This window comes from Varanus komodoensis, unplaced genomic scaffold (assembly GCF_004798865.1).
Source record: "Varanus komodoensis strain SLA01 unplaced genomic scaffold, ASM479886v1 scaffold16, whole genome shotgun sequence".
In the NCBI taxonomy this organism is placed as follows: domain Eukaryota; kingdom Metazoa; phylum Chordata; class Lepidosauria; order Squamata; family Varanidae; genus Varanus; species Varanus komodoensis.
This window is the reverse complement of record NW_025335468.1, coordinates 15,587,350-15,614,547: the sequence shown is the minus strand read 5'-3', so window position 1 is coordinate 15,614,547 and position 27,198 is coordinate 15,587,350. Positions and strand designations below refer to the sequence as shown.

General features: G+C 38.3%; 1 protein-coding gene across 9 annotated transcripts in view; it reads left to right on the top strand.

Annotated features, from left to right (window-relative positions):
* The window catches only part of SBF2 (SET binding factor 2), a 317,965-nt gene that overhangs the window by 233,938 nt on the left and 56,829 nt on the right, over positions 1–27,198 (top strand). For all 9 annotated transcript variants that reach the window (XM_044425691.1, XM_044425694.1, XM_044425687.1 and 6 more), the window contains 7 exons: positions 5,076–5,144; positions 14,310–14,480; positions 20,283–20,545; positions 20,657–20,829; positions 21,107–21,180; positions 21,820–22,015; positions 24,997–25,124. In XM_044425691.1, coding sequence (XP_044281626.1) covers positions 5,076–5,144; positions 14,310–14,480; positions 20,283–20,545; positions 20,657–20,829; positions 21,107–21,180; positions 21,820–22,015; positions 24,997–25,124 — 1,074 coding nt within the window. The remainder of the gene's footprint in view (positions 1–5,075; positions 5,145–14,309; positions 14,481–20,282; positions 20,546–20,656; positions 20,830–21,106; positions 21,181–21,819; positions 22,016–24,996; positions 25,125–27,198) is intronic.

Genomic DNA, 27,198 nt, shown 5'->3' with positions numbered 1-27,198 from the left:
GACAGCAACCTCACATTAACTCTTGGTTATAATTCTTTGTACAATTCACTCCCCTTTGCACTCCAAGAGGAAAGGTGGACTTGCACCTATCAATGTAGCAAAAGTGTGTCTTCCTCACTACTGTTAGAAGCAATTTGATTCTTCTAAAATTACCACTCTCAACTTGGCCATACCTTCTGCAGAACTTGCACATGTGAGATGAAAAAGGAAGTAGAAACAAAATAGAACAGATAAGGAAGACTGCACTATGTAACTGGAGGTCTTACCAAAAGCAATTTAAAGTCAGCCTAATTACCACATGCCAACCATAGAAAAGGAAGCAAATAGTGTGAATTTAAAATTTGTATTAGGATCTCCTAAAACTGGATAGAAATTTTAAAAATGCCACTCTGTGTGAACCATTCCAGTTGCTGAATGTTGACACTCCTGAGTGTCAGCAGAACAGAAAAAATGTGCCCATTTAGAAAGACTTGCAGCATATCTCAGCCTGTAGCTAGGAAAGAAACTAAGCAGGAAAACTAGGTTTAATCTGGGCAAAATAAAAAGTTGCAGAAGAATGACAGAACTGCAGTGCCTCACAACTGATGAGTGGTTCTTTCTGAGCTTATCCAAGGATAGCAGGGATTCCAGGGTTTATCTCTTTCCAAAAGAGAAAGTTTGGAGCTCTTGCCAAATAGCATGATCTGGAGACCAAGTTGCTCTCTAATGAGGACCCAAATAGTACTGGTCCTACAGGAAATGAATAAGTTGTCATAGAGCCAAAATCTCATTGCACTGACACAAACTACTATTTCTGCCCAGTAAGCAGATAGTCATGCACATGATCTCATTACAATAAACTAGATAGCCCTGATAATCCTAGTGTCTTCATAGCTATGTTGTTGTTGTTTGATTTATTTACCTAAAGAAACTAAGCTATCTACTAGCAGAAGACAGGGAAGGATTGAATCTCTTGGCCTCTCTGCCCTGTTGCTAAATATTTATGATGTGTAACTTGTGTGTGTTCGTCACTTCTTTTTAACGTGTTGCCTTGCTACTCAGGCTCCCCAGTGCACTCATTGGACTGGGTCACTATTTCATTAACAGTAAATTTGTCACATGCATTCTTAAATCCTGAAAATGTATACTAAATTGCCTCTTCTATTGTAACTGTAGGTTAATTTCAATTCAGTTTGCATGCTCTTAATTTAGTCTCACTCCCCCCCCCCCCAAAAAAAAACAACAACTGAGTAGCATTCTTGGCAGTTCAGTTCACTTTTTAAACTATTTACAGACATCATAATCAGATGGTTACAATCCAAACATGTATGTTAAATTTAGCTTCTTGGTGCTCTTTACATTAACAAGCATGACTTTTGCCATTAACCTTAATGTGCTGATGACACATGGCTTAAGTACACAGGGCTTCAGTGAGAGGAATGTGAGGCAGGAATCTGTTACTGTGCTCATGGATGGGCAGATAGACCCAACAAATCTCAAGCATAACAGGATAAGACATACTCATAGCTTAAGACAGCTTTGCTGGCTTGTGAACCTGTTGGAGCAATCATAGCAACTCAATGTTAAGAACATGGCATCATGGACCTTTCTGACACGAATTATCCTCACCAGTCACAACAGCAGTTATAACTGGTCTATGGCAGAGGAGACAGTCCAATGTCCTTCAGATATTTTGGACTGCAACTCCCACCATCCCCGATGATTGACTGTGGTGCCCTGGAACTTAATGGGAGTCTCAGCACTGCACTTCTGAAAGGCACCAGCTTCCGTTCCCCTGCCCAATCTCAGGCATGTCTGGGTTTGCCAAGGGTAGTAGAAAGGTATTGCCAAAATAAGAGACGTTCTCGAGACATTGCATCTTATTTTTTCTTATAAAGCCTGGATTTGGTACACCCAGTCCCCCAGGTGCGAATGTTGGAGTTAAGAACAACCATTATTTATGAATGAGCAAACGCAGAAGACCCACTACTTGTCCACGAGCAGCAAGTAGGTACCCATAGCTGATGATTACTGGGCAGCAGGGAGAGGTAGGAAGGAAAGGGAGGGAGGATGGAAGAAATGGCACGTGGTGCCTGTAAGCAGCAAATTTGGAGCTAGAAAGTGACTCCAGTGGTAACCCCCATCCTCCAGCAGCACAATCAACACCAGTCCCATCTTCATCTCCATCATCATCCAGTTACTGTTAGGCTTAATATTAGTTTATTAAAGAAATTTTAATGTTTAATAATATTTTTGCTATTTTTCTATCTTTCTATCTAAACTGTTTTAAGAACTGTATTGTATACCTACACACATATAAACTCTCTATCTCCAGTACCTGTAGTTACTTTATTACTGTTTTACTATCTTTATTAAATGCTGCATTGTGTTTAAAATGTTTTAATGTATATGGAAGTGTTTCTAAAGTGTTTTATATGCTTTTTATATATGTGATCTGACTTACATACAAATTCAACTTAAAGATGATCTCAAGAACTGAACTTGTTATTAACCCAGGTACTGGGTGTATAGGGTTTATCAAATCTATGTATTTAAAAGCAAAACAAAGCAGAAGTAAAATATCAATCTAAGATTCTGTGTTTAGAAGAAATTCCCCAAACAGTGTGTTTTATTTTTTACTGTTGAATACAGGATTTGTGTTTTGTACAGAATTCAGAATATTTAGCATCCATGAAAGGGAAGTGAGAGTGGTATCAATAGACTACTTCTTGGGACTGCTTTGGAGATGTGTGACAACATAGGATACCTTGCTGATTCTGTTGCCTCTTGTCATACTTGTCCCTGCGATTCCCTCCATTCTACTTGATCACATCTGACCAATATGGAACAGCAATATGAAAGAAGAGGGGTGATGGTGTATGAACTATCACAGAAAAATTGTAGCTTTTTAACCCCCACCCCATCCCAATTCAAGACTATTGACATCTAGCACTGCACATACTATGAATGTTGTCTGCAGGAAGTGGTATGAAGACACAAATGGGACTGAAGAAAAATAAGCAGCTGAGAGCTTGCTTAATAGTACACATCTGATGAGCCCATATCCCCCCCTCCCCCAGTCCATTGGGTGAGGAAGCGAAAGGAGGGAAGATGTTAATGATTTTTCTTATGTTCTGTCCAGTACTTTCCTTGTGTTTATTTCCAGTTGGGACCTTACTGAAGGATTAACATTAGACTGCACAGCCATTGGCCTGTGGTGTCGGTGTTGTATCCACCCCCCCTTCTTAAATAGTTACATGAAACCATTGGCAGTGATCATTCAGAGCTTTGGGATAAGGTGCCCTAAAATTCTGATGTCAGCTTGTTCTTTGTTACCTAACACCAAGGAAGCAGTTGAAATTATTATTATTATTATTATTATTATTATTATTATTATTATTATTATTATTAAAACATTTCTATGCCGCCCCTTGCCGAAGCCTCGGGGCGGCCTACAACACAAATCCTTGAGTATTGTCTGGGTTTGCTAATGGATTGGATGTGGGGAACAAGCTGAGGTTAGACTGACAAGACAGAGATGGAGTTAATTGGTAGAAAGTCTGGCTAAGGTTTGGGATTCTTCATCATTCTGAAGGGGCAGAATCTTCTCGAAAGGACAGGTCCATAGCTTCAGAGTACTCTCTCATCCTACACTGGCTTTGCATCTTCAACTGCTGGTGCTGATAGTGGTGGAAAAGTGGTCATTGCATAATTATGCCTGAGACACCAGCTGCAACCCTTCCTTAACAAGTCTGACTTGGAAATAGATTTCCATGTATCAGTTATAGCATGCTTAGACTATTGTAATGCACTCTACATGAAACTATCCAAAGAGTTTCTGAATCTTCATCTGAAACAAAATGCAGCATTTACCTGGTAACTGGTACATAGTATCAAGACCATATTACATGGAACCGCTGGGAGAAATGATTCAGAGGTATGGGCTAAGATGTCACCAATGTGCTGGTGACACTCAGTTCTACCTCTCATTTTCATAAACTCAGGTGAGGCGGTATCTGTTCTGAACTGTTGCCTGAGCTTGTAATGGACTGGATGAGGGCTGATAAACTGAGACACTATCCAGATATGATGGAGGTGCTTGGGGGTGCTCCTGGTCCCAAAACTATCACTTGAGTCTCAAGTCGACTCAGTGGCCAGGAGTGCTATAGATAAAATACTAACTGAGGTCTTACCTCAACAGGCAGGGCCTGATCACAGTCACCCATGCACTGGTAACCCTTTGAGTGGGCTATTGTAATGGTGCTGCCTTTGAAGATAGTTCAGACATTTCAAGGTGTTCAGAACAGGGCTTTGTGGCTATTGACAAAAGCTGGTTCACACATCCCTATTATGCCAATTTTGTACCATCTACATTGGTTGACAGTTGAGTTCCAGACCCAATTTAAAGTATTTATATCAACATACCTTAAAAGCTTGGGACAAAGATACTTGAAAGAATGCCCACCCAATCACTAAGATCTGGTTCAAAGGCCCTTCTCAAGGAGCCATCCCCCAAAGAGGTGAAGGGGATAGCCAATAGAAGAGGGATCTTTTCAGTGGTTGTGCCCCACTTATGGAAGGCTTCCCAGAGAAGTATGTCTAGCACCCTCATTGCCAGGCAAAAACATTCCTATTTTAAAGTTTGAATAATATTGGATTTATTTTATATTTTTAGGAATTTTAATGATGGTGTTATTACTACTATACCTGAGTAATTTTAAGTCTATGATCTATGTAGTTGTAATTATATTATTGTATTTTAATTTCATTACATTTCAGACTGCCCAGAGAACCCCATAGAGTGATGGGAGCAGTTTATAAATCTAAAAATAAATATTAAATCTATCCTGAAAGACCTATTTTATTGAATTAGTCATTGTATTTTTATCTATCCAACGTCCAATGTTCTCTGGATGGATTAAAACAGTTAAAAGATTGTGATAACATACAAACAGTTAAAAAATGAACATTTAAAAATAAAATACAAATATTTGAGTAAAAGGCAAAGCTCTAGATATGAGGAATTCTAATAATTACACTGAAAATACAAATTATTGTGACTAGTTAACCTTTTCTCTTTTTGTTTGAACTTCAAGGATTGTTCAACTTCAGAAGAATACAACATTGCTGCAGCGCTGCTACCACTAACAACTGCTTTTTATAGGGTAAGTTGTGGTTTTCTGGGAGTTTGCTTAAATGTACACTGAGGTGATTGTAAAGGATGGAAGTTGGGAGGGCATAGGTTGTCCTACCTAGATCTCTTACTGTTCAGAGAGCTAACAACCTACCCAAAGGCTTCAGCAAGTATAGTGGCCTATATGTTACAGCACTGTGCTACCTTAGCTAGCATTGAAGAGCAAGAGTGCTGGAAGGACAAACTTTTAAGGTCCATACTGACTTGAATTAAGCAGCCAGTGCTGCAGCTGCATGCTTCCAATTTAAACTATATGTTTCTTTCTGTATTCTCTGATAGCCAGTGTAGACATTGGTTTGCAAAATTAAAGGACAAGAATTACTATAGCTTTAGATTCTGATGTCAAACAACAGTTAGGAGCTCTTTTCCCTGTGTTATATGGTAGTTTTATATTTATTGTATTTTTTATATCTTGTAAGCTGTCCTGAACGCTTGAAGCAATAGGACAGGGTATAAATGTATGAAATGTGTGTGTGTGTGTGTGTGTGTGTGTGTGTGTGTCCTTTAATGATATTAAAGGCAGATATTAATTAACAGATATTAAATGTATCCTTTGCTCATAGTTAAATTGAAAAGTAAATGTACTCAGTTTGGATGCTGAGGCTTCAAGATTCAGCTTCCACACTCTTTCAATCTTGTTCTTTAAACAGCAGTACTGTTTCCAATTAGTGTTCACTAAAACCATTATTTAAAGCTAATAAATACCTAGCATAGGTTGTTGGTGGAAATGCTGAAAACACTATGTCTTTGAAATATTAATATAAGGACAAAATAATACATAATGATCAGCAAATCTGCATTGTTGAACAGTGAAAAAGATAATCTAATAGGTTTTGCAAGCTGTCCACAAGTGTGCAAATAGCAAAAGTTTAGTTTATACACAGCACACATATGTACTTAAAATAATGAGAGAGAGTTTGTTTGCAACATACTGTTGCTCCTGTGATGTCCAGTAAAATTCCAGTACTTAATACCCAGTGACTAGGCTCTTCCAAAACCGGACAGAGCAGGATGTGACTGGAGAAATCCACAGGCTCATAGCCGTCAGCATCAAATTCATGGACAACAAGTCAGTACACTGGATGCATATTTGTGGCCTGGAAAATCTCTTTTATTGCTCCAGCAACAAACATAACTGTATCTTCAGTTCAGTAAAATTTTAAATTACTAAACCTAAGTAATCAAAGGATTGTGATTCATCTAAATCAGGAAGAGCAGTTTTCACTGTGCAAGCAAACAACTATAACCTCTAGGGCACAAAGCAATGTTGCTGTTTACCAATAGTAATATACTTGGAATTTGTTTAAAATATAAATAACAAGTGATACAGTGTTTCCCATTCTTTTAGATGAAGATGGCCTGTTAAGGTTAATTTTCTAGTCTGTGTTGTTAAAGCACTATTGTAGGGAAGCATTACTTCATAACTTTATGTACAACATTTATTTTAAGAGTACTTCTACAGATAGATCATATTTCCTTTCTTTCTATGATCTAGTTCCTGCCCTGGTTTGAGGACCAAATCAACATTAGCTGTGCTTGTGGCTGGCCTTCAGTGTAAGCTGGCCAGAGGAATATGTCCCTGTTGACTTGTTTTGTTCTCTCGGTTACTATCAATACAATTGGCCACAGTATACTTTTAGTGTGCGGGCAGGGGGAGGTAGGCTTCATGGAATAGAACGTGACAAGCTAGGTTCAGGACAGGTCCACTGTATTTTCCCAAGCATATATAAGGACGAGACATGTACACATAAACTCTATTGTGGTCTAAACTGAAATTCATTTACCTGATTGTCTTAGTCAAAACAATGTTATACAATACGTTGAATTCATTGTTTTTTCATTACATTATATTACATTTATATTCTGCTTTTTTGCTCTTGTAAGCCCTGGGCAGCTTACAAAGTTCTCTCCACTTTATCCTCACAACAGCTACCCTGTGAGATAGATTAACTTAGTCCATGACTGGCCCAAAGTTACCCACTGAGCTTCATGGTTGTGGGGACTAGGATCCAGATCTAAATATTTATATATGGTCTTTCATGATCAAATCACTTGATGGTGTACAAAATGGATTAAAACAATTATTTTAAAAAGGTTAAAAACAATAATGAAGAACACATGCCACCAGCAAAACCAGATCTATGCCGACAAGTTTTTGCAGGTTCCTAGACAACATCAAAAGATGGCACCTATCAAATTGCAGTGAGGAGAGAATTCCATTGGCAGGGACCAAAATATATAGATTGATTCAATTAATAATATCAAAGCTACAGTTCTGAACACACTTACTATGAAATAAACTGCACCGGACATGTTGAAATTTCAAGGAAAGATGCATAGGATTATACCTCAAGCTCCACAGAAGTCACTGCAACAAATTAGTTGTGATAAATCTGAGACCTATTGCTTTCACTTGGATGTGCAACGTGATCATTTTATTTATTCATTCATTTATTTATTTATTTTTATTTAGAGAATTTCTATGCTGCCCCATTCACCAAAGCCTCAGGGCGGCTCACAAACCGAACATCATTAGTATGTTCGTCCTATGTTTGTCCTACCAGTGCTGTTTGAAGGAGATAGATTTGAAGTCAGAGTAAATATTTGATCAAAAATGCATCCTACTGAGTTCAAGAAGAATTGTACAGCGCTTATAGCCTGTATAAATCTTCCTGGACATGGCTAACTTTAGCTATATCAGTGCCTTAACATTTAAGGGGGAAATGGTAAATTGTATCTGACCACTGTTAGATCATTGTATCATTTCTTGAACACTTTGCTTAACACCGCTAGAAGTTTATTTTAAGAATTTTCCTTGAAATGTATTACTTGGATGACATTTGTTTGATTTCTTAATGGTATATGAACTCTTGTCTAAGAAAATCCTAATTAGTGTTCAGCTTGAGATTAAAAATTCAAACACTGAACAAATCTAGCCCTTGGGATTCACAGAATAATTCCTCATTTGAAACTTTGTTTATTCTTCTACACCCACCTCCACCCATGATTCCTAAGTATTCCCCAAGCAAGGCATTTTATTTTGAACTTGTGTACATTTATTTCTGAGAATCTCCTTTTCAATATTATGCAATGATGATTAGTTTAAGATGTATTTATGACTATGTTACAAAAGACAGTGCTCTTGTCCTGGTTCACTTTCTGATCGCAAGCAGTAAAAAGTGAATAATCCCAGTAAATATGCTCCATTGTTTCTGCGATCTGAATCATTCTTAAACCAGTATTAGTAATTTTATTGAAAATGAAAATGACAGGGTTTTCTACTTCAGGACAAACCTGCAGTAAGCTGTTTAAAGTGCATGCTATTTCAATTGGCTTTATATAACCTTACTGAGGAAAAGATTGCAGCCATTGCTATCCTCAACCAAAAGTAAGACGGGACACATAATACAAGCGCTTGTAATGCATGATCATGTAAAAGCTCTCGTACATTAGCAATTCTTTCTTTCCTCTTCTGTCTCTGTCTTATCATAACATAGGTGTCCATGTAGCATACAATATATTTATAAAAACAGATGTGTTACCCTTTTGAACATGAATAACATTGATTGCTATCTTACGAGTATGTGTTTTTATCAAGCTATATATGAGAGGGGTGCACCAACCACAAGATTTAACTCAGACTCCCATTCACTTCGGAGAATAGTCAATTTTAGCTGAGATTGGAGTCTCCCCACTTCAGTTTGGGTACTCCCTATGTGGATCAATGAAATGATCCACATTTCTGAAAATGATAAATGGCATTGAAATGGATATAAAAATGAAACCTGTACAATTTTGGAATAAGTGTAGTAAAAGGGAGTCTTTCCTTTGAGGGGGAGTTGATTCTTACTCCCACCTTCCTTGTTTTTGTTCTGCTTGGTTTTGTATGGTCAGTTTGTATGAAAATGCCACGGATCATTAAGTCTTCATCAGGCAAGAACTTTGCAGCATTTCAGAGGGATAGGTACAGGAGCTAGGGAGTTATTATGAAGTTATGTTTGAAAACTGGTAGGATTGTCGCATAGTGAAGCACTGTAGCATGATAAACAGCCATTTCATAGTCCCATTTTGTCATGCTCTTTTGGATTGAGCTGCCTCCCTGGGACACACAAACCAGAGGGAATTTCAGGAAATAAACGTAATTAATAATGTGCTATAAATCTTATTAGTAAATGCTGAGGTAAAAGACAGTCAAACTGGAATTTCATATGAAAACATCAAGAAAATATACCAGTGAAGAACGGAGCCAAAATTCAGTAAGGGGAAAGAAGAATTAAGGTATGTTGAACTGCCTTTTGAAAAAGCAAAGCAAGAGTCATAGGCAAAATAGGGGAATAATATATAGGAACCTAGCTTGCTCATCACAGTGACAAGTCCTGGGTTGTTCACACCCAGAAATTGTGAAGGTGAGCAAAGCATGCACTCCTTTTCCATATCTTATTAAGTTCCTGGGTCATTTTGTGATGTGCTAACCTAGGAACTCTGGATTATTGATGGGTTAAACAACTCAGAGTTAACCTACAATTATCCATGATCAGATAGAACTGTCAGTTCTTCAGCAGCACTCTTTCCCTCTGTAACAGAGCCTCATCTATCTTCAGCTTCAGGCAGCCTGAATTACATGGCTTGGGCTTTGGATTTCAACCAAATCCAATTTATATCCCATGTGTACATGGCCTTCTTCACTATTCACTGATTCCAAAGATCATAGAGAGTTTTCAGAAAATAAAGTGTGCATATCCATGTTGTTTCTTAGTCTTGAGGTTAGCTGTAACTGCAATTTCAGCTAAGAGGTATTTTCCTTATCATAATGCTTTGTGTATATATGTAGGGCCACAAGTAGTCTTCAGTTTCAGTATTTTACCAATTTTCAGCATGTTGAAATTGGCACACGAAGAAACCTTCTTGAATATATACAATATAGTGGCGCCATTCACACTATGATAGTTATGAAGTTCCATCAGAATTTTTAGGATGTTCCCTGTTGAGGTTTCATAACTTGGCATCAAAAATACTCTTAGCAAAAATAATGTTCATGTTTTTTCTGTTAGGGTATAGGGAATGGGCAATGTGAATCAGAACATTAAACTGAAAATTAAATATTTGCTCTTCACAGTATTCTGGAGAAATACACATATTCATAGTTAAGACTGCACAGTTGTACAGTTCTAAAAATACTGGGCATTCAAGTCAATGAGTGAGTTATGCATATCTCCCTTTGGAAATCAGTAAAATTCAGTGTCCCATTAAATAGTTTTGCATATATAATTTGGTCAGTTTCTCTGATGAGAATTCCTTATGCTTCATCACAATATAAATGCATATTTGGACTCCAGTACTGCAGTCATTAGTCTTAATCTCAAAGAAAAGAGAAGTAAAACTGCATGTTTCACAATATACCTAATTAAGATCTAAGTGTAGAGACTTACAGGGCTCTCCAAAATAAGTTACTTGGGATGACCAGGCTTGCGGTTCCACGTTTCTGTGGGCTTTTCCACAGAGATAATAATAGAGCTACGAATGCATTTATTTGTGGGTTACCCGTACAAGCCCAAGCATAGTAACAATAGCATTAGTAGCCCTGTCCATGTGCAATAACTATAGGAATAGTCTTACTGCATAGCCCTACTCCCATTGGCTCCCTTTTAATGTAGCAAGGCGTTCATTCCCTTGCAGAGGAGACAAGAGACAAAGTTCCCAATGATTTGAAGACCAGAGGGATAGTGTAGGGCATCTTTGAAATGGAGTGAATAGGGGATACTCTTAAATGTTGTCTGTGGGAAGGAGTCTGAAGAAGCACATCAGGTCTGCCTAACTGTTTCGCACTCTTCTGTTGGTTACAGGGAGACTATTATTAAACCATAACAAGAATAAATCACTGGGTTCTATCCAACATAATGCTAGCGGAAACATTGTAAAAAGTGGTGGTGTCTCACTTGTCATGAGAGTGTTTCTCCCTCTCTTTTCTACTTCAGCAGACTTAGATGAAACTTCAGAAGCACTGTCTGTTTATTAAAGCATAGCAGATTACAAATAAGTAAAAAATCAAAGTAGCTGTTCTCTTTGAGATGTGAGAAAAGCACCTGCCCATATAAAGAGTTGAATCTAAATTGAAACTTTCCCTCCTCTCCCTTTAAAAAAAAAAAAAAAAATCTGACTCCACCTTATGGATAATGCTGGCTGCCTAAGGGCCAAACAGCAGGAATGGCAGATATCACTTCATTGGTTGGCTGGCTTTGCCTATCGGCTCCTGATTGGGTCAGGGAACTCCTTCATAATCTGTTCCCTGCAAGCTCTGAAAGGTCATCTTCTTTCCAAGATGGGCCAGTTCTCATGCTTTGTCTCAAAAACTTGACTAGGTAACCTTGAAACTGCCAAGTTATCTGCCTCCTTCTGCCTCCCTCTCAGAATCAGATGAATCTAATCAGCTGAGTGTCCTCTCTACACTCCTGGCTAGTATTTGCACAACTACTGTCACAACTAGCACTACTAGTGCAACCAAGTCTAATAAAGTTGTGCAATGAGTTGCAGAACAGATTGTGCAATGACTTGCTGAATGACACTTGTGCAAGGGGAAAAACAGAGTTTCTGCTATCAGTACTGGTTTTTTCCAGCTAAATAAGACCATTGGATGTAACTTGTTTTCAAGTAATGAGCTGGGGTTCTTAAGCTACCAGTGCCAGCACCAAAATTCGAAACATTTCTAGTATATTTAAGGCATTTATATGCTTCCAGAAGCCAAAACTATACCGCTTCAACACAACCAAAGGGCATTGCAGTAGAAGAATAAAAAACAAAACATAGACCAATCCATCTATCAGAGTAAACATACTAAAAAGCATTGGAGAATAAAAGTCTTCACTTGTCGTTGGAGAGCAATTTCAGGATGGAAGGTGCTTCAGCTAAAGAGGCCTATATAATTCCAGGTCATTGCTTATTTCACCTCAGGCAGTACAGGGGCCTGAAGAAGGTTCTTTAATGAAAGACATGTTTGTGTGGAAACAAGCAGTCCTTCAAGTATCCTTGTCATAAGCTAGTTGGACTTTGACAATAAAATCCATAACTTTGAAAAAGGCTAAGGATAAGCTAGTTGTGCTCTAGAAATTAAATGCAGCATCTTGGCACGGGCTCAGAATTGGATCACGAGCAAAGGAAACTGTTTCAAGACAGGTGAGAGATGTTCCAATCACCCAGTTACCATATTCTTTCCTAACTGTTCTGACCCAACTTCAAGGGCACCCCCCCTTACCATACAAAGTATGCAGTATTCTAACAGGATGTTACCAGAACTTGAGTAATTGAGGCCAAAATATCTTTGTTCACCAGCTTCAGGCAATGGAAGATTCTTTGTATCACCAGGACTAATTAGGGTTCCAGAAATAAAGCCTGAGCTAATAACAAACTACAAAACTTATCCTTAAAGGACAGCACTTCCAGAACAGGCTGTAAGTCAGATGAATGAGCTACCAGCAGCACCTTTATCTTATCCAGAATTAACTTCAGTTCATTCACTCTCAATCAGTATATTAAGTTGTAGATTTGTAGAATATCAGTTGCTTTCAATGTCTAATTTGTTGCATGGGTAATTAGGCTCATACAGAACTACTTGAGGCAGCTAGGCAAGGGAGGGAAGGAATATGTTTAGGCTTAGTGGTGAAGTGCACTGCTAATGAGCCTGGAGATTGGATGAAGAAAGCAGAATGTGTAGTTACATGGCATACCTATGCACAAAATCTCCTTTTATAGGTAGATTTGATGGGCAAAGGTATGCAGTGAGCATTTTTGAACTGATGGTTTGTCAGGCTTCCTAACAGAGAAATAGTACAAATTCTCACAGAAAGCTGTTGCCATCTGCTGGCTGCACTTTGTTTGCACTGAATGACATTCATATTTTTATAGCAAAACACATGCAAGCTATACATAAAGGCTTAGTATAAATACAGATTCATCATATCATTAGCATAATACGGTTTGGAGGGAGAAAATTTTGTATAACGTCCTATATGATTTAATGACAGGACAATGGTGGGGGGGGTTGATTGATCAAATTCAATGATCCAACAAAGTTGTTCTTTAAGCTTCACCATATGTATATAGGAATCTAGTGTTGCAAAGTGGAGTGCTAAGCTTCAAAAAGAACGTCAAACTTGCTATGGGGTTACATAATCCATTTATAGTATTTGCATAACGTTTGCAAATAGACTCTGTGATACAAAAGATAAACAGGTTTTTTTCCTGGAAATGCTGCTTGATGTAACCTTCTGAAGAACTGCTTTGAACTCTGAAAAAGCTTCTGTCTTTTTACAGATGTAGGTGTACATGTACAGTTGTAGCCGTATATGAAGATGATAGCCCATATGTAGCTACCAAGGTGCTTTGTGTTTTATAAACCATTTCTTAAAATATACCACCCTCCCATGATTCTCTTCTGGATCTTGTGCCCCCATGTTGACCCTCACAGAGCTTCTATATATGAGGAATTTAATCTACTTCTTTACTGAGGAACCTTCTGTGGTCATTGTGGGAGGAAAAAATGTGTCCTTTATATGCCCCTCCCTTTTGTATTTCAGCTTTTCTATGTATTCTATTAAGTAACTACAAGGTGGATCTGTAATATAGCCTCAGTGTTGTGGATTTGCAGCAATACATGAGGTCTTTCTTCCCATATGTTGCAATTGAAAATGTAATACCAGACTTTCCTCACTTTAAAAATACCACTGAAACAAGCTTAAAAACACAGGCCATATCATTATGAAAAGGGTCCACAAGCATCCATGACCAAAAGATCACAAATGCCCAGTAAATACCATGCAGAAAAGTCCACAGTTTTGTCTCCTGGTAGAAGATCCAGACTCAGGACTGAACCTTCTGTGAGATACTGTCTTCAAAGAAACATAATTATGGGCGATTCCCTAGTTTACTCAAATGTACTAGAGAGGCTATAGCCATAAATACCAGAGAACTCTGGCTATAGTTAGTATCTAATAAAATAAATAAGATTATAAATATATGCACATACTTAAGCTTATTTATCTTACAGTACTGAAACTCTTAATGATTTTTATTGTTAGTACAAATGAATAATGTTGTTGACCTTGCTCTAGGACATTATTTTGATGATTTATTATGTTTCTAGAAACTAGCTCCTGGAGTCAGCCAGTTTGCATATACCTGTGTACAAGATCACCCAATTTGGGCTAACCAGCAGTTTTGGGAAACAACCTTTTACAGTGATGTGGAAAATCAAATTCGTTCCCTCTATCTCTCAGCCAAGGAAGACAATCATTCACAACATTTAAAGCAGAAGGTAAGTAAGGCAATAATTCAGGCAATAACGAAACAGAAACAAACCAAACTAAAAATGTGTTAATGACATTCAGTTGCGGGAAAGATGCTACATTGCAAGGGAAAGCTTGCTCAGCTTTTTGAATATTTGCTGCCTTGATATAATATGATTGCGCATAACAATTTCCAAGAATGCAAAGCATGATTTGATGAACTAATTCACAATCTTACTTTTGATTCACTTAACATACTGAACTTTGTTTTTTAAGTTTTATGTTCTGGTAAAAATATTATATTCTACAATATAATAAACATTATTTCTTGTCCTTTCCAATGTTTAAAATATATACTATTTATACTGTACTATTCATTACTCCATTTAGTTAAAGGAAAAGTTTATACAAATGTAAAATAATGCTGTGTTGACTAGAGCCATGCCAAAAATTTGCCTTAGATTAAAATCAAATTGTTTTACCTTCCATAGCATGCCAGTTTGTTGGAATAAAAAAAAACTTGGCAAGGAGTATGTTCATAAATTGGCATTTGTGTTCATTGGAATTTGTTCCCCAGAACTTGTGCTACTAGGAGATAATGAGATAATAGTATAATATTGTTAACCTACTAGAAAGTCCTATTTCCAATTTATTAATAGTGTGGACAGATTTGCCAAGGCATTTCATCTATTAGGCAATATAATAAGCTAACAATCATAACATCTCCTTAACATGTTTCTAAACTTGGCAGATAAACTTCTTCTGCTTAAAAATCAGAAGTACCTTCCAGTTAAATCTTACCCCACTATTAAAGATGTTTCATTTTCCTGGAAATGAACAAATACAGTAAAATCCCCACATTCTTTGTTTCAGTTACCACAGTTTCACTCAATCACAGTTGACTGCAATCCAAAAAATGGGAAATTTTTTGGAGTTTCACAGCCTACTGGGCTGTCCACAGATAGCTGTGTGGGGAACACTCTGCTTCCCTGCTGCTGCCATTACCACCCGAAACCCAGGGCAGTATACCACCTCCCAGCAAGGATGGGGCATGTGCTGGACTCGAGAGCAGACATGTGGCCATGCATGAAGCTCATGATGGGACACAGGATAATCTTCTCCAGAGTGGGCCACATTCTGGTGCATCAAGTCTTGTTTTAAGTGAAAGGTTATTCATATTGTGGAAAAGGTAATTGTAATGCAGCTACCAGTACACGTATGGCCAACAGTATTAAGAGTTAAGGTTTGCGGGGAGGGTGTAAGGTCCAGGGCATGGGTGGCAGGAAGCTAAACAGAGGCACCAGGACCCAGATGAATAGAGTATATCAAATCTAAGTCATTATGCAGAGCAAGCCAAGGTCAAAACCAGGAGCAAACAGATGAATCAAACAAAGCATAGTCTGGACAGCAAAGTGTAGTCAAAATAAACCAGAGGTCAGGAGCAAAGAAAATAGCACAAGGACAGGAATACCTTTGGAACAAGGGCTGGGTCCAGGAGCAGGGTCAAGGTCCAAAAGCAAGAACGAACACTACAGAGAGCTTCTGCAAACTTGAGGCCAATGTTTCTGAGGTAGCTTCTGGAAAGAAGGGCCAATTCTTAAATAGCTCTTCCCCCAAGGCTCCCAAGTGGTGCTCATAAAGGCCCTGGCAGCTACAGCAGAGTCCAGGACCAATCCTGCAACTACCAGGGCTGTTATTCTGGCATTTGGCTAGCAGGAGGAGCCTTGAAGCTGCCCAGACCCTTACAGGGTGGTAGGGATGTTTGTAGTTTTTCCACTTTTGTGGTGGTCCTGTGACCCTAACCCCTGGAATGTGGAAGGCTGTCTGTATAATGTTTGCTACTATCTGCAATGTTGGACATCCACTGGGGGGCTTAGAACCTATCCACTGTTGATAGGCGTGGGGTCCTACTATGTTGTGAACACTGAGGCTAATGAAACCCAGAATAAAGATTTTTCTACCACTATGCATAAATGTACCCAGAGCAATTTCCAAAGTATTTTCCCCTTCCCAATAGCAGTGTGAATAACTGTGTAAGACTTTAGATTAGCCTTTCCAAAATAGTTTTAGATTACCTCCTAGCATCCCTGACCATTGGTCTTGATGGTCGGGGCTAATGGGAATTGAAGTCCAAATCATCTGAAAGGGACCATGTTGCAGATGGCTGGCTTAGATCTTGGATAGCCAAATTCAAATGTCATGCCTTATTTAACCCCACAATAAGTCTAGTTCTGGACCCCTTCTGTTCTGACCTACCATGCAATATGTATAATATCTGGAGTTGTTATTAATGTATTGATTCATATTCTGCCTATTTCCAATATTGGAACTCCAGGCAGCTTACATCAGTAAAAATTTAGGCAATTAAAACTTAACTAGAAATATACATAAGTTGAAGGAAGAGGGAATCAATCTTGCCTCCGTGTGAAAGGAGTACAAAGCCCTGGGGCAGCCACAGAGAAGGCCCTCTCCTACATTCCCACCAAGGTTACCTGTGAAGGTGATGTGGCTAAGAGAAGGGCCTTCCCCAAAGATCTTAGAGTATGAGGGGCTCTTAGTGGAGATAGGTCTTACAGGACCTGAGCCATATAAGGGTCTGTAGGTCATAACAGGACTTTGAACTGTGCCAGACACAAAATTCTAACTTGTAAGCTATATTCTATATTTGTGCCAATAGTAGCCCAAATTGTCTTGGTTCTCATGGTTCATGAATCACAGACATGTACATGGTAGGTATGTCATGAGCAGAGCTAGCTAGAGCTGGGGGTCAGACTAGATGGCCAGGGAGACCCCTTCTGACTTGCTCTGTTTCTGTGTTTCTATGAACAATAACAATTCTGATTCTGAGCACCAATCCAGAAATTTACCCTTCCTCTTTTTCAGCTACTCCCCAGAAAGGTCCGCCTGGCGCCGTCGTTATTTGTTTTTCGGTGCCAGGCGAAGACCTTTTTATTCAAACGTTATTTTGTTAATATTATTTATTTTATTCTTGGCCAGGTCAACTCAAATTGTATTGTTTTTATATTGTGTTTATTATTGTGAGCCGCCCCGAGGCTTTGGTGAATGGGGCGGCATAGAAGCCTCCTAAATTAATAAATAAATAGTAAAGTTGGGAGGAAATCATGATAGCAACAACAGCCTAGTCAGTGGGGTAAAAATAAAAGGAGTTAGCCAAGATGTGTAGCCTTGGGTGGGAGGGGAGGAATGAGCAGTAGCATAGGTGGCATATGGATATGACTTACTGGGTACAAAAGCAGCAGCTACTGGGAGAACTGTCAGAAGTCAATATTATTGGAAAGTGTCCATTGCTGGCTTGTGTGAAGAGGTATGGTGTTTCATACATGTTTAACAAAACTTTGCCAGATCTTGTCAGCTGAACAAATATCCATGGTATGAATCCAATTGTTCTCTCTTTCAGCCACTTCTCTGGGCATACTTCTTAAGAACACATGTATAGAAAATTAATATGAAAATCAGAACATTCCTGTAATGTTCACAGCTTTCAGCCACAGATAAAGGAAGTTTTGTTTTTCCCTTTTGTTGACTCATTTCCAAAACAGGATGGAAAATGCATGTCAGTGCAGCACCCTAAATTGGCTCCCATTTATGAGCTTTTTCAGTATGCCTTGGTTTTCTGTGGCATGGCTTGCTTTCCCTTTCTCCTTCCTAGCTTTTTTGTATTTTTATCTGCTTTATTTTTTAACCTTCATGCACAGTTGTCATGAAACTGCAGAGATCTATTTTTATTTTAGTTATTACATTTTTATACCATCTAATAGCCTCAGCTTTCTTAGTGCACAAGAAGTAAAACATAAAAGCATAACATAAAATTGGTTCTCTACCCAACTGCATGACTTTTCTATTTTTGTGGGTATTGGATGTCTTTGAAGGGAGAAACACAAACTGGGCAAGGCAGCAGATGCTGATAATAAGCCTGACCTCATTTCACCGGCATTATAGGCAGTACTGTAGCTTAGAATGGAGATTGAACTGAATATGTAAAAAATAGTGTAGGCATGGCCTGACTGACCAGTTAAGAGAGACAGTAGATCACTTCTCCCCATTATGGCAAAACCCGCAAAATGTGGGATATTTGGCAAGTATAGAAATGGCACCCTATCAGCTTTATAGTCTCATGTTGCCAAGAACATGCCTCCACAATTATATGAAATACCAGACAGATTAAGAAAAGCAATCAGCAAGTCACTTCCAGTATACGGTATAAGTGGATGATAGAGAAGAACAGCAGCATAATTGGAATTTAGGTTCCCTTGAAGCCTCTCTCCATTCCTTGAAGGACTCTGAAAGACTGACTGTAGAGTTGTTTGTTCCTTTGACTTTCTCCTAATGAAACTAAGGCTATGCGATAACAGATGCCAGACAACTCTGCCATAATTTCTCCAGATATATTTTGCCTACGTAACTTTTACCTGGTTTACAGAAATGATAAATGCAGCATGTGAAAACATGGAAAATCTTTGCTAGTATATAAACTGTTTACAACTACACATGGCTGACTTGCTGAAACGCTAGAGGAGGTTGGACAGGAACATCTGTGCCAGACAGCTAATTTAATGTTTCTCCAACTAGTTCATGTTGTCTCTCAGCATGAGCCAAGCACTTGGAAGTGAAAAGGAACAGCAACAGTGCACTAGCTTGTAAAACTGCACAGAACAAAAACTTCACAAAGCTGATGATGTATAGAAAAGGTTATAAATAAATTAGACAAATGAATACTTCTGTTATCATGCATTACTATAAATTCTATGGGTATCTGTCAGAAGCTGTATTTAAAATTCTGTTGTTGTTGTTGTTGTTGTTCATTGTTGATTCATTAGTGCCTCCTGTGCTTGCATATGAGACTGGGTTGGAATGTGAGTGGAGATAAGAAGAATACTTTGGACATTTGGAAATAGGGTAGTATTTCCAGTATTTCACCCAGCTCGAAATTTAGTTCCTTTCCTGAGACAGGGCAACATGGATGTGAAATCAAGATGGGTTCCCAGACAAGGATCAGCCCAGGCACCTTCCTACAGTGTCCTGTTGTCTTCTAGTAGGCAATTACATGGCCAGGAGGAGTGGGCATTATGCCTCAAGAGCAACTCCTGTGTTGAGTCAGCCAGGCATCCTCCTTGGCCATCTTTCCCTCTGTGGCTTAATGCCATGCATAATATACAGTGGTACCTTGGCTCAGGAACTTAATCCATTCCATGACTCCATTCGCAACCCAAATTGGTTGTGAGCCAAGTCAAATTACCCCGTAAGGTTCAATGTAAATAAGGTTAATCCGTTCTGTAACCATTTTTGTATCACAACAATTTGAAATAGTGACAAAGAACAAAAAAGATTGCAGCCATCTTCCCCCACTCCCCAGCACGACCGCAATCGCGCCTGTCTTCCCTGCATGAGCACAGCCACGATTGCACCCATAGACAGGCACAATCACGAGTGCACTCAGGGTGGGGGGGAGACAGGCGCAATTGCCTCCCCAGCACCCCCCAGTGCACCCACAATGTGGAGTTCACGTCCTGAGGCAAATTTTTTGTGAAATTTCTGTTTGCGACCCAATTTGGTCATGAACAGAGGCGTTTGTGAACCAAGGTACCACTGTATGGGCTTCATAAGTTGTTCTTGTTCATCCCAATACCCATGACTTGTTTGAGATATATTAGGTTCTTTAATAAAGATTGCACCCTGATATCTTTCCTTCCTCCTACCTCTGAACTGTACTTTATGTGCAGCACCCCCAACTCTTTCTCCATTAGGGAAAAAAAACTTTTAAGAAGTCAAGACTATAATATAATATCGTTCGACCACTTTTGCCTCCCTAGGAGAAGAATCCTGAAGGTCAGGCCCAGGAAAAAACTGCCATGGATTTGGCCGCTGAGCAGTTGCGTCTGTGGCCCACACTTACTAAAGAGACTCAACAGCAGCTTGTCCAAAGTGAGGAGAGCATGGTTTTCAGCCAGGCAATTCATTTTGCCAACCTCATGGTGTACCTGCTGGTGCCACTGGACACCAGTAAAAACAAACTGTTAAGAACTTCAGCTACAGGCGACTGGGAGAGTGGAAGCAATAGCATTGTCACAAATAGGTGCGTAATTAGTATTATCGCATCTTTACAATCCATGGTCATTCATAGTGATGTTTGCTTGCTTGTTCTTTACTTCCATGTGGACTTAGTGTATTAAAATTGCTTTCTTAGTATTGCAGGCAGCGTTGCAGAGAGCTATGACACTGAAAGCGGGTTTGAAGATTCTGAGAACAATGATATTGCCAATGCTGTTGTGCGCTTCATTACCAGGTTCATAGATAAGGTTTGTACAGAGAGCGGAGTTACACAGGATCACATCAGGAGTCTTCATTGTATGATACCAGGTATGAAGAACCATGATCTAGTCTTAAAATCCTTTGTGAGAGAAATATTTTGTACTGTCTGAGGGAAGGTATTTTCGGAACGAGTGTGTTTTTTGTGGAAGTTATTTCACTTGAAAATAAGGGCTTGTACTTCTAATTTTAGTCTGTCAGTGTCTACATAGTCATGAGACAGTTCTATTCTAGGTTTTCTGGAAGCAATTTTTAGAATGATAGAATTATTTTAGTTTGTTTTGTTCTTGCTATGTTGTGCTCATTTGTTTGTGGTGTTTATTGCCAGGAATTGTAGCAATGCACATTGAGACTCTGGAGACTGTCCATCGAGAAAGTAGAAGATTGCCACCAATACAGAAGGCAAGTATTTTGGACTGTGTTCCTCCTGGCTTATAGGTACTAGTTATATGGCAATTTGATAACTTCAGTTTTCCTCTTTCTATAATTGAGGAAACATTTAGAACATGTAAATAGTAAGCTGAAACATTTGACACATCAAAAGAGAAGCAGCTTGGCTATAGTCTGTGAAATATGAACTAGAGAAAATAGCTCAGCCAAATCTCTGAAAGACAGAAGTTACTACTGCATGTCCATTTTGATTTAAGACCCATACTCTGCCCACCTGCTACCTTTCCAAAGGCAGAGTACAACTAAGCTTTCCTTCTTGCATTGAAGAGATGGAATCTCCAATGAATTCAAACCTTAGTTCTTTGCTTCAAAGAAGAGTGAATTTCTTGTGTCCATTTCTTGATCTTACCCAATATATATGGTCCAGTTTCTCTCAGAAACATTCCTGACCTGTGCCTGTGGAAATCTGCTTTAGAACACTGTCCCTATGGAAAAGATAACATGTTGTTAAGTCCTTTTCCTTCAAAATAAGTCACCCTTTATAAGTTGTTTCAATAATTCCAATTAAAACTTTGTTTAGTTTAACACTTGTAGTGTACTGTGTGTTGCACAATTGCTTTTTTTTAAAAAAAATCTTGTCTTTGGGCTCAGCCCAAGATCCTACGACCAGCTTTGCTACCAGGGGAAGAATTTGTGTGTGAAGGTCTCCGTGTGCTCCTGGATCCTGATGGCAGAGAGGAAGCAACTGGAGGATTGCTTGGAGGCCCTCACATTCTCCCTGCAGAAGGAGCTTTATTCCTTACTACGTACAGAGTTATATTTAAAGGCACACCTCATGATCAACTAGGTATGGTTTTTGTTCTAAATGTCAAAATATGTTTACTCCAGAACTTCCTTCAAGCTAGCATCTGCTCTTGCAGTCCATTTAAGGTACTTTTAAAAACACATCCTGTATCATATAATTTTCCATAATGTAATCTTCAGAGTTAAATATTAAAATATTGAAATTTCTCTCTTGATATATTAGGCTTTGTAAAAATCAACTATATGGGGCCCATTCACATATATATTTTGCTTTCATAGGGAGTGCCAGCCATTTCAAAGCAGAAGCTCATAAGAGTACATTTAAATGTCCTGCAGGAGATCATTATCAGTAGTCAATGGGAACTTTTATGATCTCAAAGACTGTTAAATATGTATTCAAGGTCATGGAAACCCCAATTATAACATCACTAATTCTCAGGCTCATACATTATGTTCTCTCCTGTGGGGAACAACTCAGTGATAGCCTGAATCACTTACATGCTGATTAATAAAAATCTTGTCTGGTGCCACCAAGTAAAGCAAGTGGTCTAAATTGAATGTGAGTGCATTCATTCTTGCATAACAGAATTTTCTCAGAATTTTCTACCTCATTCCTCCCAAATATATTCCAGAAAATGGTCCAACCATCTGGGACAGATTTGAGGGACTGCAGGGAAAGGGAAAAATCTAATCTGCTATCAGTGTCTCTTCCGCTGGCAAAAGAACACCATTGGATACAATCTGTCCCAAAATGTTCATGCTTGCTCAAGATGAAGAGTCATGGGATTGGGATGAAAAAATGATTAAATGTTTAGACTGAGGGAGCTTCAGTCAATATTCTTTGCACACCTGGTACTGCAGCAACAATTTCTGCCAACATAGCAAAGAATTTGAACTTATATACTAGTTCACTTTCAAAATACAGTAGAGATAAATAAAATTATAGCATTTCAAACTGCCATGAGAACTATGAATGTTAACAATTGCAAAAACATTATCTTGGACACATGGTAAAAATAACATTCCTCCATCTAGCATTGCAATGCTTTTATCTGTGTAGTAAAAACTGTGTAGCCTTTTCAAGAATAAGAATTCTTTTAAATTTCTGTGGGTTTCAGAAAAACAGAAAATAAAGTCCAATCATTTGTGTAGAAAACAACAGGCGATGCATAAAATAAGTTGTGACTTTTTTGATGCACAAATACATGTTGGGATAATGTAACATTTGTACATTTAAAATAGTATGCTTGCTTTTCATCAGCATACCTGTAGCTTGATTCTGAGACTGGTTCTAGGAGTGGTTAAGTACTAGGCTGAGATTCATCAATTTCTGATCAGCAACAGATAACCAATTTGATATTGTACTAATAGCCTTGAAGAATTACTACAGTAATACAGTATGTATGTCACGTGCAATGTTTGGAATGTGGATATAAATGTGTATAGTCTTTATCACTTTCTGTAGTTTCCAGGAAGGTAAGCTGTTACAGTCATATAAAGACAATTATTTTTCTGCGCAAACTAAAAGTACCACCCAAAACACATTTTTAATTTGGTGCAAATCTTCCACACATCTTGCTCTGTTGCAACTAGAACATGTGCATCCTATTAAAAGAGACTAGCTTTACAGCAGAAAAGTACCTAAACACTAATGTGGGAAAATAAAGATTTTAAAAAATGTGGGAGTTGATAGTCTTGATTCTATAACAGCCTGCCATGGTACAGTGTCCTCCAGAAATGTTAGATTACAGCTCCCAGCATCTTGCTGGCAGGACATGCTGAGAGTTGAAATCCAACGCATCTAGAAGAACCAGATTGGTAATGACTGCGCTATTCACACCCTCTTCTTTACAAAATATGAGTGTGTTAGCATGGGGTGGAGCTGTGTAATATCACTAATTACAGCTTTTCCCACACCAACCTGTCCATGCTCTGAGATCATCATCGGAGGCTCTGCCTTCACATGCCCCCTGCCAACTGAGGTAAGGCAGGTGGTGACTGAATGGAAAGCCTTCTTGGTGATCGCATGCCATTTGTGGAATTTGCTTCCCAGGGATGATTGTTCTCCTGAAGACTGCATTTTGACACTAGATCAAGCCCCTCCTAAGCTTCAAGTTTAACGGCTTTCCGGTGTTGCTTTTACTGGTTTTTATTTTACTTAACTGATTGTGTATTTTTATTGTTAAAGAAACAATGTTGGAAAGAGTTTGGAAGGGTGATATAAAAGAAAAATAATAAAACTTATTATTTAGGTTGTCATTGTACTTGGGCATCAGCAATACCAAAGGGGAAAGTATCAGATTTCCCCATATACAACATTTCCCCAAATACAAAGTATAACATACCCAATGCATGAAAGATGCTACATCCCCTTGACAGAAGTACATCTCAAGGAAAAGATACGTATTATTAATTACGTTTTCATGGGGAAAGGCCTTTAGATTTTTTTCATCAATTGATTGGTACTCTTTAAAATTATCTTAGCAAGTACTTTCAAAGAGCAACTGGACTAGTTTTCTATATTCATCTTTCTCATGAAATAGCCAAGTTGCTGAGACTGCTTAATTGAGATTGCTGAGCTGTAGTTCTGTTCATATTTACTGGGGGGGTAAGAGTCACTAAACTCTGTAGAACTTTCTTCTGTATAAGCACACAGAAACTGTATATATGTCATAATAGATTTTGAAGTAATGTGTTCTAATTGGATGGATACATGTAATAGAACATGACATTTGGTAAAAAGAAAAAGTTGAAATTAAATGTATTCCTATAATGAGTAATTGATTTATTTCAAGCAAAGGAATTGGCTGTTCTGGTTTTGAACCTGATAGACTGCTTAAAATGTTGTTTGTGAAATAAGCTCATATTTTGATAGCATTTCTTGTTTTGGCAATGGCTTTGATTTTATATTACAGCATTGTATTTGTTTAACATTATTCATGCATGTACGGTAGAGTGTGTAAAACATGAACAAATTTTATTACTTGGCCTAAAATGCAATGGTTCTCTGATTCATATTCTTAGTGGGAGAGCAAACAGTTATTCGGAGCTTCCCTATTGCTTCAATAACTAAGGAGAAGAAAATTACTATCCAGAATCAGCTTCAACAGAGTATGCAGGAAGGACTACAAATAACCTCAGCTGTCTTTCAGGTAAAATAAAGCTGTTTAAATTTCATAGGTCAATATTGTTGCTGTTGTTGTTTGGGGACTTTTGATTTCTTCTCTATTGTAAGGTCTCTAGCCCAAGGATCTCCATTAAATTGCACAACAGCTTACACATATTTGCACAACCATTTACACAACCATGATGCACAGTTGCTTGCACAGTGGAAAATATCAGCAGAGCTATACTAGAACTGTTCAAGTTTGCATAACGATGCTGTTGGATATTGCCCAGTATTATAGAAGATAATTATGCTGTGTGTAAATACTTCCATCCAGCATAAATGAATCAAATATTTAAAATACGTTGCAATTTGGGTGTTCCATTTTAGATATATTTTCCTCCTTTTATTGATGTTCATTGAGAATGAAGTTTTTATACGTAGAATTATATATTGTATGCTGGCTTCTGATCAAATATGTCTGCCTTTGCTTTACAGGTTTCTTTCCCCCTTTTATTTATTTTTTGACAGAAAAAAAACCTTAAATACAATCATGGCAATAATAATATAACATAACAAGAACACAATAATTAAAAAAGAATAAATGAAAGAGTGCACCCACCACCCTTGAGACTAATACTACCACCATAAACCTACTATAACAATTAATAATATATAATATACTTCAATTACAGTGGTACCTCGGCTCACGAACGCCTTGATTCATGAACAAATCGGGTCATGAACAAAAATTTCTGAAAAATTTTGGCTTGGGTCACAAACACTGCTTTGGGTGGTGACCAAGATCGCAGCCATCTCCCCCCCACCCCCGTCAAGTGGGGAGATCCTGCATGCCTTCCCTGCACAAAAAGCAACTGGGATTGTGACCGTCCCCCCACTCAGGGGGGTGGGGAGATGGCCATGATCGGAGTTCCGTTCATCATCAGAGGTGCGCTGCTGCAGGAAAGACAGGAGCAGCAAAGCAGAGCTGTGGGGGAGATGGCCGAGATTCCGCCTGTCTTTCCTGCAGGAGCGTGCCTCTGATCAGGCACTCCTTCCCTGCACAAACGGAACTGCAATCCTGGCCATCTCCCCACCCACACCCCGAGTGGGGATGACAGGCACGTGCAGGGATGACAGGTGTGATCTCTGTCATGCTGGCAGGGAGATGGCCGCACTTGTGTTTGGGGTGGAGGGGAGATGGCCGCGATCTTTGTGTTGTCACTTTGCTTCACATTTTTCTGATTTAAAAAATGGTTACAGAACAGATTAACCTTATTTACATTGAGCCTTATGGGGAAATTCAACTTGCCTCACAACCAATTTGGGTCACGACCAGAGTCCTGGAACGGATTAGGTTCAGGAGCCAAGGTACCACTGTATTCCCATATCCACTTCAGAAATTCTTATAATCTTGACTGGGTTTACATCCTTTGCCTTCTATCAGTACTGCTTTTACAAAATCTTCCCAAATTTCATTATATTCATTTGCTTTCATTAACCCTTTTTTAATTTTTATTTCTGTTGTCAGTTTATAATTGATTACCATATTCCATATTTCATTATACCATTTATGCCTTCGCAAAACCCAATTCTGTTTCCAATATCTAACTATCACTAGCCTAACTGTCATTATCATACTTATAATCAATTCTTTCTTAGATTCATTTATATCTTGTTTTTCTATCAACAGTAATAACACCATTCTTGGTGACATTTCTAAATCTATATCTAAAATTTCTCCAATTTCCTTAAATACCATAATCCAAATCTTTTGTATATTTTCACAATTCCACCACATATGTTTATAAATTCCAATCTCTTTACCACATCTCCAATATATATTAGAGTATTTATCATCAATTTGATTTAACTTAACTGATGTTAAATACCATCTCCTACAGGGTTCTTTAATTAAGTTATAAATATAAAAGTTTGTGGCAAAGTTTGCATATACACAGTCTTGCATCTCTACCCTTTTCCTGGGTTATGGAAATACAATATTAGTTCTAGAAGTATTATTTTACTGTTTCATTTTGATATTGGAATAATATTTAACAATTCAAGATGATTGCACTAGAAAAACAAGATAATTTAAAATTTGGAACCTGGATTATAAA